The 18,756-nt window shown below is 39.7% G+C and overlaps 2 protein-coding genes across 4 annotated transcripts in view; one reads left to right on the forward strand and one right to left on the reverse strand.

Moving 5' to 3' along the window:
• Positions 1 to 264: 264 nt before the first annotated feature.
• Positions 265 to 12,783, forward strand: abhd3 (abhydrolase domain containing 3, phospholipase). The gene is made up of 9 exons (XM_034137759.1): positions 265 to 546; positions 1,631 to 1,794; positions 4,388 to 4,570; positions 5,753 to 5,798; positions 8,555 to 8,667; positions 9,098 to 9,271; positions 9,685 to 9,733; positions 9,824 to 9,989; positions 10,638 to 12,783. Exons 1-9 carry the CDS (start codon positions 391 to 393, stop codon positions 10,829 to 10,831), a joined length of 1,245 nt encoding a protein of 414 aa, XP_033993650.1. The 5' UTR covers positions 265 to 390; the 3' UTR covers positions 10,832 to 12,783.
• Positions 12,784 to 14,525: 1,742 nt separating this feature from the next.
• greb1l (GREB1 like retinoic acid receptor coactivator) overlaps positions 14,526 to 18,756 on the reverse strand; it is a 45,575-nt gene continuing 41,344 nt past the window's right edge. For 2 of the 3 annotated variants that reach the window (XM_034137748.1, XM_034137747.1), the window contains exons 32-34: positions 18,473 to 18,673; positions 17,851 to 17,989; positions 16,786 to 16,949 (exon numbers count right to left, since the gene is read on the reverse strand). In XM_034137748.1, coding sequence (XP_033993639.1) covers positions 16,786 to 16,949; positions 17,851 to 17,989; positions 18,473 to 18,673 — 504 coding nt within the window. Of the gene's footprint in view, positions 16,950 to 17,850; positions 17,990 to 18,472; positions 18,674 to 18,756 lie in introns of all 3 variants that reach the window. The other variant, XM_034137746.1, reaches the window with a different exon arrangement.

Consider the following 18,756-nt stretch of genomic DNA (forward strand, 5'->3'; position numbering starts at 1 on the left):
AAGTATACAGTACCATAAAAGGGAAATACTCAAGTAGTACAGTACTTGAGTAAATGTACTCAGTTACTTCCCACCTCTGAATGCTGTCATTGCATCTATCTGTTTATTGTCTTTTGGCTGAGTTCAAGGGGAGGCTTCCAGGCCAATCTGCAGAGCCGCAGGGTGCACCTCCCCCCTGTCGTCTGCAGGGAGCGACTGTGAGCCTCCCTGCTTGTCTGTCTGACTGTACATAGCCGGTCATAAAGCGCCACCGCTCTGCACACAGCGTTATATCTCCCCTTATATGGTCCGTGTTTCCTCCTTCACAGTGGGCTCGCAGGCAGACACAGCTGACTTTCACCCGAGCTGGCCGCTGTCCTTGCAGTACGAGGATAAACAGGAGACCTTGCAATGATCTGGACTGAGCTGGACTTCAATTTCAACATTTTAACTGGGGACCTCTCACATTATCTGAAAGTTGGGCTTTTTGGATCGGGGGTAGGACTGTCTTTGGTTCTGGGCTTTAGCGCAGCGTACACCTGCTATTATTTGCTTTCAGTAGCAAAGGTAAGTCATGTTTTATAACCTGCTTTAGATGGACTATTATGTGCATTATGGTCCTGCATGTTCAATAAAAACCGCTGTGCTTGTCATGGTGGAGCATCACTTGCCGGCCGGGTGATGGTGTTGACTGGGGCTCCTGCTGATGGAGGTCTCGATTATGTTGCATCTGTGCACCAGTGTGCAAACGTTACACATGTGGGGTGGATCTCAGGCAGATAAGACACGCTCGGATGCGCACATTCATCTAAAATGTATGCTATCTACATCCATGTGCAGCACTTATGTAACAACAATAAATCAATCCCCTGCATACAGTTGGATGTCGGCATTGACCATGCTAGGCTAACATTACTGTATGTTAGCTAGACATGCCGTTTCAAGGCTTCCTGCGCTGCATGGTAAATTGCCGTCATTCATTTCATGGCAAGCAGACTCACGGTGTTGGTTTTATGTAATTACAAATCCCCTGCTGAATAAGATTATTATTCACGAGTTAAACAATGACATATTAATAGAACCAGGAATACTTTTTTTTATAGAAATGTATTATGTGAGTAAACATATTAGATAATATGTTTGATTTGTCAATTAGATTGCTGGATTTATTAACAATCATCCTACCATTTCTCCAGTGGAATGACCTTAATCAAAAAAGGAAGCTACTGTAATAGACGATGCCTTTATTAGATAAAAACCTTTATTAGTTGTTGTTGTTGTTGTTATGCAATACTAATGAAGGCTTAACGTTTCATATGCTCTGTTAAAGTATAATAGATGAAGGTTCATGCAGATGTGTTTCTGTTGTATGCTGAAATGTAATCATATACAACAACGTAAATATTCTGTAATTTTTTTAAGAATTATTTGGTCTGTTTTGAAGTATTTATGTTTATTTCAGAGACCAAAATGCAAGTTTTAATGCAATTTAACATTTTACAACATATGATGACAAACATTTCTAAGAGCTAAGCTTCATTACATGGAAGGATCTGCTGTCATGTAATGAAAAGTCAAATTAATTAAACCCTGAGGCAAAAATGAAAAAAATAACTTGTATTTTCACCCTTACTTCCCCTGTCTGTTGCAGAAGCCACAGCTCATCTCCGGGGGTAAAAAGTTCTACCGCTTTCTGAGGGAGCAATGTCCGGTAGTGTCAGAGACCTACTACCCCACCTTTTGGTGCTGGGAAAGCCGCATCCAGACTTTACTGAGACCGTTTGTCACAGCCAAACCAGGGGTTGTCTACAGAAAGTAAGTCTTCACCATGACTGACGTACTAATTATCTATCACACAAGTTGTATTTTCCCAAGAAATGTATCTTTCCTTGCAAGTAGACACGCCTAACTAGTTTAGTATGTGTATTTGACCTCATTAAGAGAGTGTGAACTGTACAACAGCTAAAGTTCAGGTTTGCAAAAGTACAGTGCGTGTGCTTTTATAGTGACAGCTTAAAACCTGTTAAACCCCACGGACCCGCCGAAGGGTCCGAAAATGCTACATCTGCTAGCACCAGTGTGATCTCTGAAGTGTCATTTATGAAACTATTAATGTTCCACACCCAGCTGACGGAAAGAAACTCAGCTAACTGACTATACGAAAAAAAATAAAATAATAATAATAATAATTCCCACAAGAAGCCTTTCAATGAGCCCTTAGCAAATACGGACTAATGCTATTTCTGCTCATAACTCAAAAATGATCATTTATAATTCATACTTTCTGCACAAACAACACATCATCTGAAAGCTGAGATTCCACAGATTCCATGGGTATACACCCCATCACTGCAGGCAAGAATTCACTGAGCTAGCAGCCAGAACATAGCAAATAAACAACATCAGTTTTCAAATCCATGACAATAATTAGCAGGTTAAATTTTACAATAATTCTTTTTTTTTTTTTTTTTTTTTTTGATGGAATTAATAACTATAGTGATGATTCAATGTTATAAAATGATTTTTACAGTCTGGTACCTGAAAAAGGTTAAATGGCACTGATGGAACCAGATGTGCCCAAATGTGCCCAAAGCTTAGTCCGCCTGGACTTTTTTTCCCTAAATATCTCTAAAAAGGTCAATTTTCACTTGTTTTGCCTCAATCTTGATACAGGGTACTTATTATATGTTATACTTTGGATTCCTAGGCTACTAACCCATCATTCAAGGGTGGTTTTCACTATAAGTAATGTTTTTTTTTAGGCGGAGGTAAGAATTTACACTTTTTTACTATGTTCCATCTGAATTCACTCTCACACAGAAACATCTATATTGATTCTGACACTTCTACATCCATCTCACAGATGTAACCTTGCTTTGAGAAAAAAGATTATTAATTTAACCCTTTTAGAAGTGAAGTTATAGTCATTTGTTCTGGGCATGTCATTTTCGAGCCTGAAACCTGAAAAACAGGCTTGGGGTCTAACAGGTTGTTCTGGCATTTTTAGAGTAATTAAATGGCACTGCAGAATTTTCCATGCCCACAGCGAAAGGCCTTTAAAAATAATCTTTGTCACCAAGAAACTGCCATTGCGTATTTCTTGATATCTTTGTGAACAGTTTCACAACTGGAAACAAATCCGTCTTGTTCTTAGCAGAGTTTCAAAGGCTCAGAGGAGAAATAAACCTTTTGTGTCACGATGCTGGCTTAGGCCGCCCTGCGTGCCCTTTGATAATGTACACTGTGTTCAAGATTAATTGCAACTGCATTCCTTGCCCCCTTTGCACATACTGTAGAGGGGATTAAACTGAATTAGGAGAGACTTATTTCCATTATTAATACACATTACATATTTATTCACATTACATTCTCACATCATGTATAATGTATTCACTCACTATTTCCAATGGCCTCTTTGCCTTTACAGTATGATTGTATGATGTGAGGTGGTTGTCAGCCAGGTACCCGTGGTTGGATCAACCCAAATTGTCTATATGAACTTTTGTCCATAGCTGGAATAAATCTGTTCTGGATCTGTTAAAAGTATAGACACTTAATCAAAAGTTTACAATTGTTCTTTTCGCGGCAGTTTTTATCTTTTCAGTTTAGTTACTATTACTGTAGGGCTGAGCATTTAAGTGGAATTTTATCAAAATTGCACTATGTGTACATTTGCAAGAGCCGCAATATAATATAATATAATAATAGACAACAGTACGTCCCCCCACTCCATAATGAAGTTACCCAAGGATGACCCAAGGACGGACATGTCTTTTAGTCGTTGGCTGTCAGGGTGAAATTCCAGTCATCTCATTGTCCGATCAGAGGATTAGCATCAGTTCCCCTCCCACTCTATGCACTGGTCACTCTGGATTGGCCCTGGCTGACCTTAAGGTCTAACTTCCTGTGCATATTTCATGGCGGTTCTGTAATTTCATTCTGATGTCTTTACCGCCAAGTTGGCTCACTGGCTGCTGTATGTGTGCAGTGCAGGTTTTAAAAGGCACAAGCGCTGGTACTGAATGACCTCATCTGCCAGGCTATAGGGTTGTAGAGCAAATCAATTAATTGACTACCAGAACCTCCTGGTGCAATGCCCTAATCCTTATCTGAACTTGCTTTGCGTTGCATAGCGCACTGACAAGATAGTCCCGAGGGAAATGAGGCAGCTGTAAGTGAGCGCTCTGCTCACATATCCAATTCCCCTTTGGGAGTGCTTTTGATGGATGCAATAAAGGAGTCACTTCACCTAGAACTAACTAGAAATGAATAATTATGCAAAGAATGTAACCGGAAAGAGAAGATGACTATGTATATGTATTTGTGTGCTTGAGTGTTTGCATGTGTTTGAATGAGACAAATTAATACTTGTCGTGGCTGATTTGTCGTGTCCCTCTCGTCTCTGCAGTGAGCTTATTAAGGCACCAGATGGAGGACAGATCTCTTTGGATTGGTTTGACAATGATGACAGCCTCTCTCATCCCGACCCTGCCACCAGGCCCACAGTCCTCCTTCTCCCCGGGCTGACCGGCACAAGCCGAGAGTCCTACATCCTGCACATGGTCCAGCAGAGCCGGGATCTGGGCTATAGGTGGGTGGTCTTGGCTGGATACCCTGGCACAAATCCAGCGCTTAGCACAGATACACTGCACTGAATCACACATCTGACACTCTCTGTACCTTATGCTCTAATTTTCCATTCATCTACACATATTTTGTCCAATCATATTGGAATGTCTTGATTATGTTTCGGCCTTGAAGCCTTTTTCAAGATCAACAAAAGGTAAATGTGACACCCACTGTTCCACTGATTTGGTTACTATTGCATAATGGGTGACTGAGTTCCAGTGCCTTGGGGTTATGTCAGATGAAGTGCACAACTAAAGTGAGCAGCTAAGCTTCGTGTCAAGAGCAGCTTTTTGTAAATAGCCAAACGAAGCACAAGCTTGAAGAGTTGCAGAGGGAGGCACTTTTTTCCTCCCTTCGTCCTCTCCAAAACAATCTGTCTCTCTCTGTGCTCTCTGCACTCATTCTTTCACCCAGATTTTGGAAAGCAAGGCAAACTCAGCATCTTCCAGCCCTCACCCCTGTCTGTGTAGTTTAATGAATTACAGCTTATCCCGGTACAAGCTTTGCAGCTTAGCCCAGTCCAGCTTCCGTATCTATGCTGGCAGTGTGAACACAAACACACACACACTAAAACACACCATCTAGTCCCGCCCTGCCGCTGAGTTACACCAACCAAAACAGGACTGACTCCAGATAATGGATGATAGGAGGGATGCTGATGTCTTTACTTTACAGTACAAATAGAATGCTCTTCACGCAGCTGTGCTTCTGCACATCTCATCTTGTTCCCAGTTCAGTTGTTAAAGATATTTGGGACACCATGCTCCTTTGAACATGAAAGTTGGTAGCTTGTAGCAACAGCAAAACAGCTAGCATAAGCTTATTAGAGCCTGTACATTTGTTTCAACCTTGTATACATGCTTTTGATTAAAAGGCAAACCCTAAAAATGAACGTATTCATCTTTTTGTCTTTCAAATGGCAAGAAATTGTGAAAACTGCCCCAAGGTCACATATTTAAATCGGATCAACTCTCATCACCATGAGACAAAAACCCAAAGATATTCAGTTTTCAATTTAAGCTAAGCTTTTATTAATGCTGTTACCAGAAAATAGTTGATCATTTATTTTCTGATGATTGACCCCTTGACTTATCTCTGCAGCTCTATTCAAACTTTTTTAAGAGATTAATTTTGTGTATTTCAGATGCGTGGTATTCAACAACAGAGGGGTTTCCGGTGAAACACTGCTGGTAAGAATCTAACATGTGTTCTACTTTTCAACCCATCCGCACTGAGGTGATAAAAAAGCTTTTTGAGAACAGTTGTTTTTCCCTTTGTCAGCAGAGTTGTCCTTTTCATTGCCTTAACCAGAACAGAGCATATTTCTTCCACACGTGTCACAGAGGGAGCTCTAAGCAGATGCTGGACAGACAATGTTGTTGCATATAAAGGATTAAGTTGCAGGCAGATATTGTATCTTAATGCAGATACACAGAAGTATGACCTCTTCCAGCACGTGCTGTTCTGACACCTGGCTAAATCTGTCCTGATACACATGGGTATATTTAGCTAACAAAAAGCCAGAGCTCTGAGTGCATAGCGAGCCCACTGTGTTTTATGTCCCCCCCTCTCTGTCTGAATGTCTTTGGAACAGAGGAGCATTCTTTATGGACAACTGTATCACCCTGATACCATCCTACCATCACTTCCATACAGAGATCCCATTCATGAACAAATGCTGTCTCTTTACAAGCAATCTAATGTTCATCTTCGTGGGTGTGCATTTTGAATCAGGGGCTGTGACCTGCTGTTGTCTTTGCCATATTCTGACTCAGCTGCAGAACAAGGGGGTAAAACTGTCAAAAGAGCTAAGTGTCATTAGGATTGAAACTGTATTTGAGGTCATAGCCAGCATTTAGTTGTCTCAGCTGTCCTGAGATTGAAAAAAAAAAGTTTAAACCCAAAGACCTTGGCACTGTACCAATTGCTGGCGGTAAGGCATGCATTTTCTCCCTCATTTCACTTAGACATTGTGCTACATTCTATGCAAATTATACAGCATTTGTATGCTCCTGTGAGTGTTTTCTCTGTGTCCACTTAGTGTGAATATCGTCCATTGTTTAAATAGGCCAGAGCTTTGGTTTTAGAATGACCCGCTGTGTGATAGATGCCTCCCGCCTCTAAGACTTTCCTGAGTACTAGTGCCCTATTTCTAGACTTGTAAAAAGCCTTTTACATTACTCTTTCCTGTTGAGTAGCTTTGCAGTGGATACATGTTCCCCAGTTATTGGTATTATATAATATATTATTATCATCATTCTTAGAATTTGGACTTGTTAAATAGTCTCCTTTGAGTTTGAGCTGGGTTTTTTAACACATCTTCTGTTCACACATTTACTCATTTCCGGACTCACCTCTGGAATGGATTCGCAGAGAGATGCCTTACACATATTACAACTTGTAGAAAAACACAACAAAGTCATGATAACAGAAATGACCAATTAAATGATTTAAATTACTGCATTTTAAAGGTGTTTTAGTGAATTGTGTTGGCTTCTTAGGGCTGCGGATACTGATATTGTTCATAGATGTTCAGTATCTCTGTAAAACTTCTTACATATCATATAATAGTATCCATCAATCGACCTCGTGGTTATAGACCGAGCATACTTCCGCTGCTCGACTCTGCTACACACTCCTGATGGGACCTGAGCTAACACAGACCAGTGCTTCACCCATTAGGTGCTGGGGAGCCTATCTGCACAGGGCAGTGTTCAGTGGTAGTATCACTGACACTGTAATCCTTTTAAGTGATGTTATCCATTATTGCCTACACTACAGACAAATAGCTTGGTTTATCAAACATAAGACTAAAGGGAAAAAGGCCAGTTTACATTTTCCAAAGCCTAAGAGGACATTTTTTAATGTATACTTTGGACAGCAGTAACTATCCAATATCACAGAAGAAAAAGGAAAACATCAAATGTTCTTATTCGAGAAGCTACAACCAGCGAATATTTGGCATTTAAAAAAATGTCCTGAGCAATATTATATGAAGTATCATAATAACCTAACTAATCATTTCAGCTGTAGCTTGATCTGCCTTCATATTTATTGACTAATGTCACAATATCTTGTGTGAATTCATTGTATAGCTAATTCCTATTTATTATTACATACATTCAACCTTAGACTTTATACTTATTTGGATCTTTCTCATGTTAGGAATCATTTGAATAAGCCCTTAGGTTACATGTAATCACATTTTAAATCACCTGTTTCATCTCTGGTGTCAGATCATACTCTCCAGATCATACTCTCCAAGATATCGTCACATAACATAAACATGGGAAATGGTCTGTTCATATCTGATATGAGTTAAGACCGGCCCATTGCCATGCAGGGTCAGGGAGAAAAGAAAGTCTCTACAGTTACGTCATAGAGAGCGATGATACGGCTGTCATGCTTAGAATGTGTTGAATAGGAGGCACCATCAATATGTTCCATCTTTAAAAAACAAGTGCACTTCCCGCCCTATTTAAGATGAATATCAAAAAAGAATAGCTTTGCGTAAGAATTGATGGTGGCATCCAATAGGAATGCATCTCCGTATTTGCTTGTATTAGTCATCTTCTGTTCTCCTTGTACTAGATCCGATAAACCTTAAAACGTCAGCCTCCTGCAAGCGTCACTCATCTTATTACTATGCTCATTAAGATTTTCTAAACATCGTGTATCAGCCTGACAGATATAGACTCAGGTCAACTTACTGTGCTGCTATCTCTCCCTGTAAATAACAAAGGTTCTTATGTCGCCCAGGGAGATTGTGTCTGCTACATATTAATCTGTAAGCTCTCTGTGTCCACGTGTCTACTGTCTTTATCTACTATATTTATCTACTGTATATGCCATGTATGTTTGTCTCACACTGTTCATGACGTCATACGAGTTACAATGCATTTCCAACAACAGAAATAAAAGAGGGCTGTCTTTTGGTCCCACACAGACGCCGAGGACATACTGTGCAGCCAACACAGAGGATCTGGAGACTGTTATTGAACACATACAGAGGACGAATGAAGCTGCTCAAATCATGGCTGCTGGAGTATCTATGGGCGGGTAATAAAGCCACTCTATGAAATGCAATACCCACAAATCACCTGACTATTTACTGTAGAACTCACTCACATTTACTTGTTCAGTCAGTCAGGTCGTTGTATAACTCTCTCTCTCTCTGTGTCCTCCTTTAATATTAAACACTCCCAATGCTTATGGGGTTATAGAAGTGAAAATAGATGATATTGGTATTTCTTATTGCCATTTCTTTAATATTATCTTTCGATATCCGCGTTAGCCTAAACAATGTAGTGTCATTTAGGTGTTTTGTTATGATCCCAGTCGTCATTGTAGCATGCCAAAAAAGGTGCTTTTTACTGCACAGCCCTAATCCATTGAAGTGAAGGATTGGTCAAAAATGAAACATGTTCCAATACCGTTTTTCTTTTTTCTCCATCTGTCCCTACCTCTCGCCCTCTCTCCATTTTTTCAGGATGATGCTGGCCAACTATTTGGGGCGCAAGGGCCGTAAGACCTGTCTGAAAGGGGTGGTGGTCTTCTCAGTAGGCTGGGATGTGTTTGAGTGCACTGCTTCACTGGAAAAACCCCTGGACCGCTTCCTCTTCAACTCTTACCTCACCAGCTGCCTACAAGCCTCTGTGGACAGGTCAGCCTGAGCAGGATTACTGCAGCCGCTAACTCGCTGCTAATGCTAAGGGTTAAATGTTTAGGGATATTGAAAAACGCCCATATTACTTATTTAGATATTACAGTTTTTACACTTCAATTTTACAGGCAAAAGTGCTGCTGTGTTTTTTTATTTGTTAGCTGATGAACAAAGCATTGTAAAAAAAAAGTCTGTGAACACTTACCAATTATCATACCCTGAACACGTGTCCTAAAATGGGCATGATATAAATGAACAATAATGCCTTTTCTGGTATTACTTTGAAAGTGAGCTTGATTGTTGTGTCATAATGCAGTTTTAACATTGTCAACATTTTTTAAAGACATTTTCAGCTGCAATTCATTTCAGCTCACAGTAGTCGGTGACAGTTTTATTTTTAATCTCCCCTGCAGACACAGACCAGTGCTTGAAAAGTGTTACGACATCGATCATGTCATGAAGGTTAGATTATTTTTGGTAGAACTTTGTCACAAATGCTAGTCTAATTAAACAAAATAGCTACATTTTAATGAATTTACCTTATCCCTACAGGCAAAGACCATCAGAGAGTTTGACGAGAGGTTCACCTCCATTATGTTTGGTTATTCCACCAATGATGATTACTACCTTGATGCCAGTCCCGTCCACAGGCTGAAATCTGTGAAGGTGCCAATGCTGTGTCTGAATGCTGCTGATGATGTCTTTTCACCGTCGCATGGTGAGTCCCAGCCCCCTCACCAGGTTTTCTGTACAAAACCTTGTTAGTATGGATTGGATGCATTAGAAAAGCTGATGTTACATATATAATGTATGAAAAAAAACACAGCACGTAAGGTCACCTATTGTGCAAAATCCACTTTTTCATGTCTTTTATAAATAAACATGTGTCCCCTCTGTATAAAGAGATTCTGAAAGTTTCAGGAAAAAAGATTCGCTCACTTTTTGTCCTGATCCATTTATATAAAAACCTGTCTGAAAATGAGTTGATCAGATTTTGGCCACTTTATGATGTCATAAGGTTTTTCTGGCTTGTGTAACCATTAGCCAATCACCAACCAAGGTAACACCCCCCCCACCTTATCACCTGAATCTCCTGCTAGAGCACCATTGTGTTTTTTTTAACCAAATATCTCGCAGAGGGGCGTGGGGAGTGGCTCCTTATTTTCATCTAAAGTAAAAGACAGAGAATCAGCACTTTTGAAACAGGGCTGAAACAGAGGGGTTTATGGGATGCTACAATGCATGATCTGCTTGGTATTTCGAGCCAAACACTTCAGAGACATGTTTTGTATATATCTGAGACCTATAATATATTGATGAAAAACAGTATAATAGGGGACCTTTAAATAATCTGTTTCCTTTGCAGCCATTCCAGTGGAGGCCGTGAAGCAGAATCCTAACCTGGCCCTGCTCATTACCTGTCACGGCGGCCATATTGGTTTCCTTGAGGGCCTGTGGCCTCGACAGAGCACTTACATGGACCGAGTCTTCAAGCAGTTTGCCAAGGCGGTCATTGAACAAGGCACCGGACTCCAAGACCTCTCCTGTTCAGAGAACTGAACAAAGTGTTCCTTTAATTGTTCTTCCTCTCTCGTATGTTACTTTCCTTCCTTCCTTTCTTTACATTTTCTAAATGTTTGCCATCCATCTTTACTTGCTGCATTCCATTCTTTATAACTTCCATTTTTATTCCATTCTTGTTTTATTTCTAACATAATTCCTTGACCTTTGTTTTAACCTCCATCCTTTATTTTCTCTCTATCCAGCCCTATTCGACTTATTTCCTTCCTTCCATGGACTTTATCTTTATCTTTGCCCTCCATCACTCCATCCTATTCTTCCTCCTGCCACAAGCAAAAAACCTTTGTTCTTATTTGAAAGGCACATCTAATTGGATGCAGCATCTGTGTTGCATTCAACGTTAATTGATTTATTCCGCAAAGTTACAAGTAATTGTATGTAACGTTCTAGTCGTATACTTAGAAAAAAAACAAGCAAAGCTGTTCGTCACTGTAGAAAAGCTAAATCTTTGTCCATCTCATTTAGTTACATTAGCTAGCTAACAAATTAAATGCATTTACCTTGTGCAATCAATTTATTTGTAATGTAACACAAAAACAATCATCTTTATTCATGAACCTTTAGTAATTGTGTCAGTAGGATTTTAGCCCTCAGGGATTTTATTTATTTACTCATACTTCCTGGGTCAATTTGTTTTGTCAATCATTCTCCTTTAATTTGTATTTCCTTTTAAAAAAGTAGAAATTTATATTATTTCTTAATTAATAATTTAATATCTTTGGAAATGTGCTTATTTTCTTTTTAGCAGAGAGTTAGTTAAGAAGATAGGTGCCACATCAAGTCAATTCATTAAATATGAAGCTACAACTAGCAGCTGATTAGCTTAGCATAAAGACTTGAAGCAGGGGGAAACAGCTAGCCTGGCTCTATCTAATGCAACAAAACTACAATCACTGGCCCGCAGATTGTTTTATACCTTAGTAAGTAGTCTCCTACAGCTTCTTGATGTCATGCTAAGCTAAACTTAGCTTACCGGCTGTCTCATGTTTAGCGTACATATGAGAAATATGTCAATCTTCAAATCAAACTCTCTGCAAGAAAGCATATTGGCGTATTGCCCAAAATGTCGATGTTCTCTTCCTTTAACCTTCTGCATGCACTTTTATTTTCACACATTCTACCTTTACGCACACCAAAAATAGTTGTATAACATGGAAAATAATTCATTAATGACAAGGAATGTGAAATTGCACTATTTTAGTTGATATTACCATGCCTCTAACTCCTTAACGCAAGGCACTTCATTTCATTTGATATTTGAAAGTTTATCCCAAAGGCCGAACAGAGCAGTATATGCATTCCATGAGGTTTTCTTTGTGAAGATGTTGGTGGTTAGTTCTGTAAATGAGTCTGAGGGTGCTAGAAACAGTGATGAGAAGAAACTAATGCACATTGGGAGACAGTGAGTGTACATATTGGCTGTCTGAAGTGGTGGATGTTCCTTTACAAGATGCATAGTATCGTTAATGGAACCTGGTTGTCAGTCATTTATTGATTTAGTTTAGCCAACAATGATCAAGGGGCTGGTTACCGCGTATGAGTTGGCATTGATGATCAGATCTGACAGGCGGCCAGACTTTCAGTAATGCACTGCATGAGGGAATTTGACTTCCTGTTCCTGTGGAATTTTTGGTGTCTTTGTTTTGCCAACTTGTCCATTAAGTAGCATGTGTGTCATCATCATCATGTCCTTAACACTAACATCACTTCTGTAGCACAAAGGACATCTTTGTTTTCATACAATGCTTCATTTGATTTTGTACACTACATAAATAGAAGACAAAAAAAAACTAAAATTCTGTCTTACGTGTGTGCAGCAATAAGATTTTAAATAAAAAAATAGTCTCTATAGTATAATTGCAAGTATATGCACATTATCACCATGAGTGTAATATGCTGTATTTAACAAATTATTAAACAGAGTATAGGTGCATTTGTCTGCTGTCTCAAGTGATTCTGCTTGTAATGCATTTTCTCAACAGAGTATATTGGATTGCCCGACTGCCCATGTACTGCAGGTTAGAATAATTGCCTGCCTTTTGTCAGCAGTTCAATTTCAACTCTCTCTGTCGGCCTACAACAAGAGGGCTTTACACCTGTGACTCAATACTGATAATATCCACTCAAAAGCTCAGTCACGTAAGGGTGACGAGCTGACACTGGACGTCAGCCGCGGTCACAGACTCGTCCCCTGAAGTCAAGGCATTTGACAGTCTACCACTTGAGCTGGCTTACTGCATGAGCAGCGTGTCACTGCAGGGTCACACTCCCTCTCCTTGTTACATCACAGTGTAGGGCTTTTGCTCCCTGGAATTGACTCACTCCACACTCACAAGCTTAGCTGCTGATAGGATATGCATAGCCGCAGTAGTGGATGTGACCCACCAAAGGCAAACTGTAATCCCCCGGCACTCCACTTACCTTCACCCCAACCCCCCAATAAACCCGCAGACAGATGAGCTTTGGTTTTAGGAAGCCAGAGAGTAATTAGAGTAGACTGCCAAGAGGGATGAGTGATTTTCTGTTGGTTACCCACTATGACAATTGATATTATGTGGCAGCAATCCCCCTGTTATAAACGTCGTTGATATCTCAGCTGATGTAAAAATGTACATTGCATAATTATATAGTGACAGATCATTACACAAGCAATGTTCTAAATATTAACAGTTAAATAGAAGGATTTTTGGTTTGGTACAGTGATACTTTTAATCACATTAGTGTTTGAACGTCGATAATAATAGTTCCTGTATTGCCTAAGGACTTAATAATTGAAAAAACTATGTCAGAATTATCAAGGGACTTTTCTATCATTTTCTTTCAAAGCGTTTGTTTAAATAACAGCTAAAGGAATCACACATGAAATTGAAATAGGAAACTGCACCACATGTAAAATTGCAGTATATATGAACCAAAGGTCAATCCTTACATGGTGTATTGTTGGAGTCATGAAAAAGTAAATTACCCTTTGCACTCTTTTGAAGCATGGGAATTCTCCAGTTTCTCAAAATGAATCACATTGGGACATTTCAAATCCCTTGGGCTTCATGCACAACATCTTTATGCTTTTCCCAAAAGAGCAATAATGAGGCGCCAGATCAGCATGCCGGCAGCTCTGTCTTGCCCTCTCTTCCTTATCCTGTCTTGCCTGCAGCTGGTTGAAAATAGACCTGTATTATATCACACAGGGGTTGGAGGTTGATGGAAAGTGTGCTCTAATATTACTTTGCAGGAGCTGAAATAGTCCCGTCCCTGGACCAACAATGCCCCTGTGCCCTTACAGTAAAGATCCTATAGCCTCTATTATGAAGCCATTTTGTGATAACTATAAAGTCACAGTGCAAAGCTACAGAGGTGCGAAGTTAAAACAGAAATTAGGAAAGTAGGTGACAAGGAAACAAGCAGGGTCCTGGTGTTCACTCTTTAAGAGAATAAAACGATTTAGGGTTAAATTGATGAGAGGATTTCAAATCTCATGCCAAATACAGGGCTGCATATTCAGTATGTTCTTATATTCACTTCATGCTTTAGAAGTGAATTAATGCACTTGCATCTTACTAGATCATTCAGTAGTATTGCGAAACTTAACAAAGTCCACTAAGATAAAATAAAAATCATGCGGCTGCACAGCTTGAGTTTTTGCAAGGTGAAACCATATACAAAAAGAGACGCATGATTTTAGAAGCCATTTTATTACATTCATACATTTTCAACATCAATAGCCTTAAATGTCATATGTTCACAGTCCACAACCACAACGATAAACATGAGGTAGATCACCCGGACACCAAGGCTAACACTGGGCTGCACATGGTTTTCAAACACATTTCAGTGAAGATTGTGTGAGCAAGTTGCATATTAAGTGTTAAATTATTCAAAAGAAGGACACATTCTACGGACCATTGGAGTTTCATTAAAAATGTTGATCACCAGTCTTATATTTGGACTAATTTGGGGGCGTGCAATTAACAGTGGGAAATATATTTTTTCTGCTGGCAACTAGTGCAAGTTTACATTTCCTTCCCCCATTGACATTCAATAGATCTAAGAATCATTCTTTGGCTCTTGTGCAAAGCCTTCACGGATGGTTTTGAAGAGGACAAACCCCCTCATTTTAAGCGAGCTAAGCATGCAATCAAATATTACACTTCAATATGATTATCAGTCCAAAATGCTTGTCAAATAAATAAGAATCCCTCATGGACCTGATTTTCATTTTCAATAAAAAGCCAACACAAGAACAGGACGGGATACAGACATATGGTTAAGGACACATCTAGGTAGATTATTTTTGCCATTGCAACATCAAATAAAATGCAGAAAGACGTCATGACTGAAACAGACTGGCAGAAGTTACACAAGACTAAAAAAACACCAGTAACCCTCAGTGGTTTGGGGAATGATATAATATATTAATAATGTAAACAAAGCTTTAAACAGTACAGTAGTACGAAATCCAATTATTTCATTTAGCTTCAATCAGACAAACAACACTTCTTCGCCTCACAGTTAAATGGTTTCTTCATTCTTATTGGTCCAAAAAAATAATGACTTAAGCTGTGACTGTATGAAACGTCACCTAAGGCACATTCTTTGGACAACCCTGCACATAAACATACAAAAACATTCTTCTTTCAAGTATATGAAATGATCGGGTCAGCTGCTTTTGACAGTTTGTAACCCTTTCCTTGATTTTCCTCTGTTATGGGGACAAAAGGTTGGCAGATTGTGAGTGTGGATGGTAGCCATTACCATCTACTTACAATAAACCTCAGAACATTGTAACAGGAAGTGAAATCCCAGGCACAGTCAGTAGCAGGATATTTGGCAGTGAAGAGGCTTGTTTATTATATGGCATTTACTGACTTTATGTGATTATGCTAAAATACCCAGTATTCAAGTCAGTAGATGCCAAACCAAAACATATGTAATTTAAAACATACCAGTAAACTAATCCCACTTCCATGATGCTCAGCCTGATTGGCATAAAATATGAACAGATACGTTGTAAAAGCAAAACAACTCAGATAAGTCTGTTCTAGACAACACACCTGCTTCAAAGCTGTGTAGTTAAGCCAACACACAACTATATACTTTCTTAAAAGGGCACAACTTGTACTTTTCTCTAGTTGTAGTCAAAGTCTTTGGATAAATGAATGTGTCAGTCATTTACAGACTAAACCACACTCATATAGCTCCCCGTCAGAAGGATTATCAGTGCCACATAAATATTTTTTGAGGCACAAGAAAAAAGGAGTCCCCATTTTCATTTGTGTTATGATTCAAATAGGCTACAGGCCATTCTCTATGTTGATATTTATTTAATGTAGTGTGTTGACTTGTCAATGAGCTTTGTTTGAGAGGCAGAGCAGGAGAGGAGGGACAAGAAAAGCGAAGGGAAAAGGCAAGGTACAGCTGAGATGTCTTTAGTGCCAACATAAGTTAATGCCAACAATACACGGTGAGAACAGCTTCAGCGACCTCCCTTTGATCTCCCTTTAAAACCCTGAGATAAACAGTATATCCAGAAAAGGACATACTGCTGTCAAAGTACATATATTTATGTACAGATACATTCTTCAAATAGTCACATCATTGATCTGGGATCGTCCATTTATGCAAACATCAAAACAAATAAAGTTCAGTTTCAGCTGGGCTTTTTCCACATCAGTCTTTTCTTTTGTAGAACACAAGCTCAGGTGGAGACCAACCCAGCGTCAAGCAAACGTTCAAACAAGCACCGACCCTGTTCAGAGCCAGACATAGTGCACATGTGTCCACCTGTGGGGCACTTTGGATCTTGGGCTCCAGCTTATCCCCTCTGCCCTTCCATTGGAAAGGCAAGAATTACGATCGCTGGCTCGTTTGGGATAAAGTATTTCCTCCTTTTTTATAGGGTTTCTGCAGCCGAGCAGTGGATCCATGTGTCAGGTTCAAACATGGCAGCCAGTCAGAAAGTAGAGGGGCCGGTCCTCACTGCAGTTGGCGGTCTGAAACTCGTCCCGCAGGCGGAACTGCCACTCGTCCTCCAGCTCCAGTCGGACGATGGTCTGACGCAGGGAGCTCCGGTCTTGGCAGATCACGCAGAGAGTGGCGCCTGCGGACATGAACAAGATTTTTAAAAAAATAGTCCCAGAGTGTAAAAGCCCTGTTATAAACCCTTATACACTTGCTTGCTGCTTATGTTATCTACCCAGGCTTGTGATATATTTATTAATCTATCTGCACCCTCACTGCGAGGGGGACCCAAGTTCCCATCAGCAAAAACACGTGGGTTTGCTATCCTGGCTCCAAAATGGTGGAATGAGCTCCCCATTGACATCAGGACAGCAGAAGGCTTACACATCTTCCGGCGCAGACTGAAAACTCATCTCTTTCGACTCCACTTCGAGCAATAAAATGAAAAAAAAACGAAAAAAGCACTTATATACTAACTAAGCACTCATATACTAACAAAGGAGTAGCACTTAAAATGGTTTGACTCTATGAAACCTAATGTACTTATATGATTCTGTTTTCTTCAAGTTTGTATCTTCTTGGTCGAATGCACTTGTAAGTCGCTTTGGATAAAAGCGTCAGCTAAATGCAATGTAATGTAATGTAATGCTAATATGCACTAACTTATGAGTACAAAAAGGCAACAATCACAGAAAGAATATATAATAATATAAAATATATATACCTAGGCATGCTCAAGACAGTTTTCTCAAATACTACATGTTATTGATGATTTACAATATTATCTAGGCAAAAATTAAAACATGATTTAAACTCTTGAAATGGACAAAAGTTTTGTTGGCAAACATTGTTTTATAGATAGGACCCCTTATTTTCAATAAAGTATATTCTAAATAAAATAAATATTTCTCCCATTATAATTCCTTAATTTTTAAATCAGCTTATTGTGAGGGTTGTTTTTCTCACATGACAGAACAAAAACCAGTGTGGTGTCAGAGTCAAAATCTACAGAGGCAGGGGCCAAACTACTGATGTGTCACCTTTGAGGAAGCGGAATTTCTTGAGGAGTCCAGAAACGACGAAGGAGTCACAGAGGTAAAGCAGCAGGCCGCTGAACAGCACGCCCTGATGGCTCAGGTTGGTGGAGTGTGGACGAGAGTTGATGTAGCACACAGAAATCTATAAGATATAACCATAAACAATTGATTATTTCCACTAAATCAAACTAAAGGTAACATCAAGTGACATTTCATAGCACACAATTCATTTAAATATCCCTATGAAACCTATATAATGAGCAATTGGAGCTAGTGTAGAGGTTGAAATGTGTGGAACATGATTTATTTCTATAACAGGAGAAAATGCAAACGCAGAAAATGTGCAGAGAAAGTCACCTTACGTGCAGAAACGCACATCAAAACTCTGCACTGCTAGCATTCAGTGTTTGCACATTTAGGAAAATTATACAAACTTCAGGCTTAGAAAACCTATTAAACTCAGTCAGCATGTTTTCTCAGCAAAAGCTTTAGAAATTCTCCTGAAACAGTAGTCAAATATGTACAAAGCTTTTCACAATAGTTTGGTCTTCCTATAGGGTTAAGTTGAAAGAACAATGCTAATAGTCTTCTTCCTGTTTCAGTTAAACCTCCTGGGAGCTCTCACCTCCGGGCTGATGTTGAGGTAGCTGTCGATCGACAGAACTGGGTTGGTTCTGTTCTGAACGGCCTTTGGAAACAGTCTGTGGCTGCAGCTTTGCAGGAACTTTTCAAGCAGGAACTGGGCCGGGGCGTCCAGGAGGGTCTGCTCGCTGTCTGGGGCGCAGACATACTGCGACGGGCTGATGGTGGTGGGGTTCTCTATTTCCTGGGGACCGAAAGAAGCACTTTTAGATGGTGTTTCATACTAATAGGTTCCCTGGAAACCCAATTATAAATGGGCATAGGACA

This window comes from Trematomus bernacchii, unplaced genomic scaffold (assembly GCF_902827165.1).
Source record: "Trematomus bernacchii unplaced genomic scaffold, fTreBer1.1, whole genome shotgun sequence".
NCBI classification, from domain to species: Eukaryota; Metazoa; Chordata; class Actinopteri; order Perciformes; family Nototheniidae; genus Trematomus; species Trematomus bernacchii.

Coding starts and splice junctions, on each gene's coding strand:
- abhd3 (XM_034137759.1), top strand. CDS start 391: ATGATCTGGACTGAGCTGGACTTCAATTTCAACATTTTAACTGGGGAC. Junction 5,799..8,554: donor TTTCCGGTGAAACACTGCTG/GTAAGAATCTAA, acceptor GGTCCCACACAG/ACGCCGAGGACATACTGTGC. Junction 9,272..9,684: donor CTACAAGCCTCTGTGGACAG/GTCAGCCTGAGC, acceptor TCTCCCCTGCAG/ACACAGACCAGTGCTTGAAA.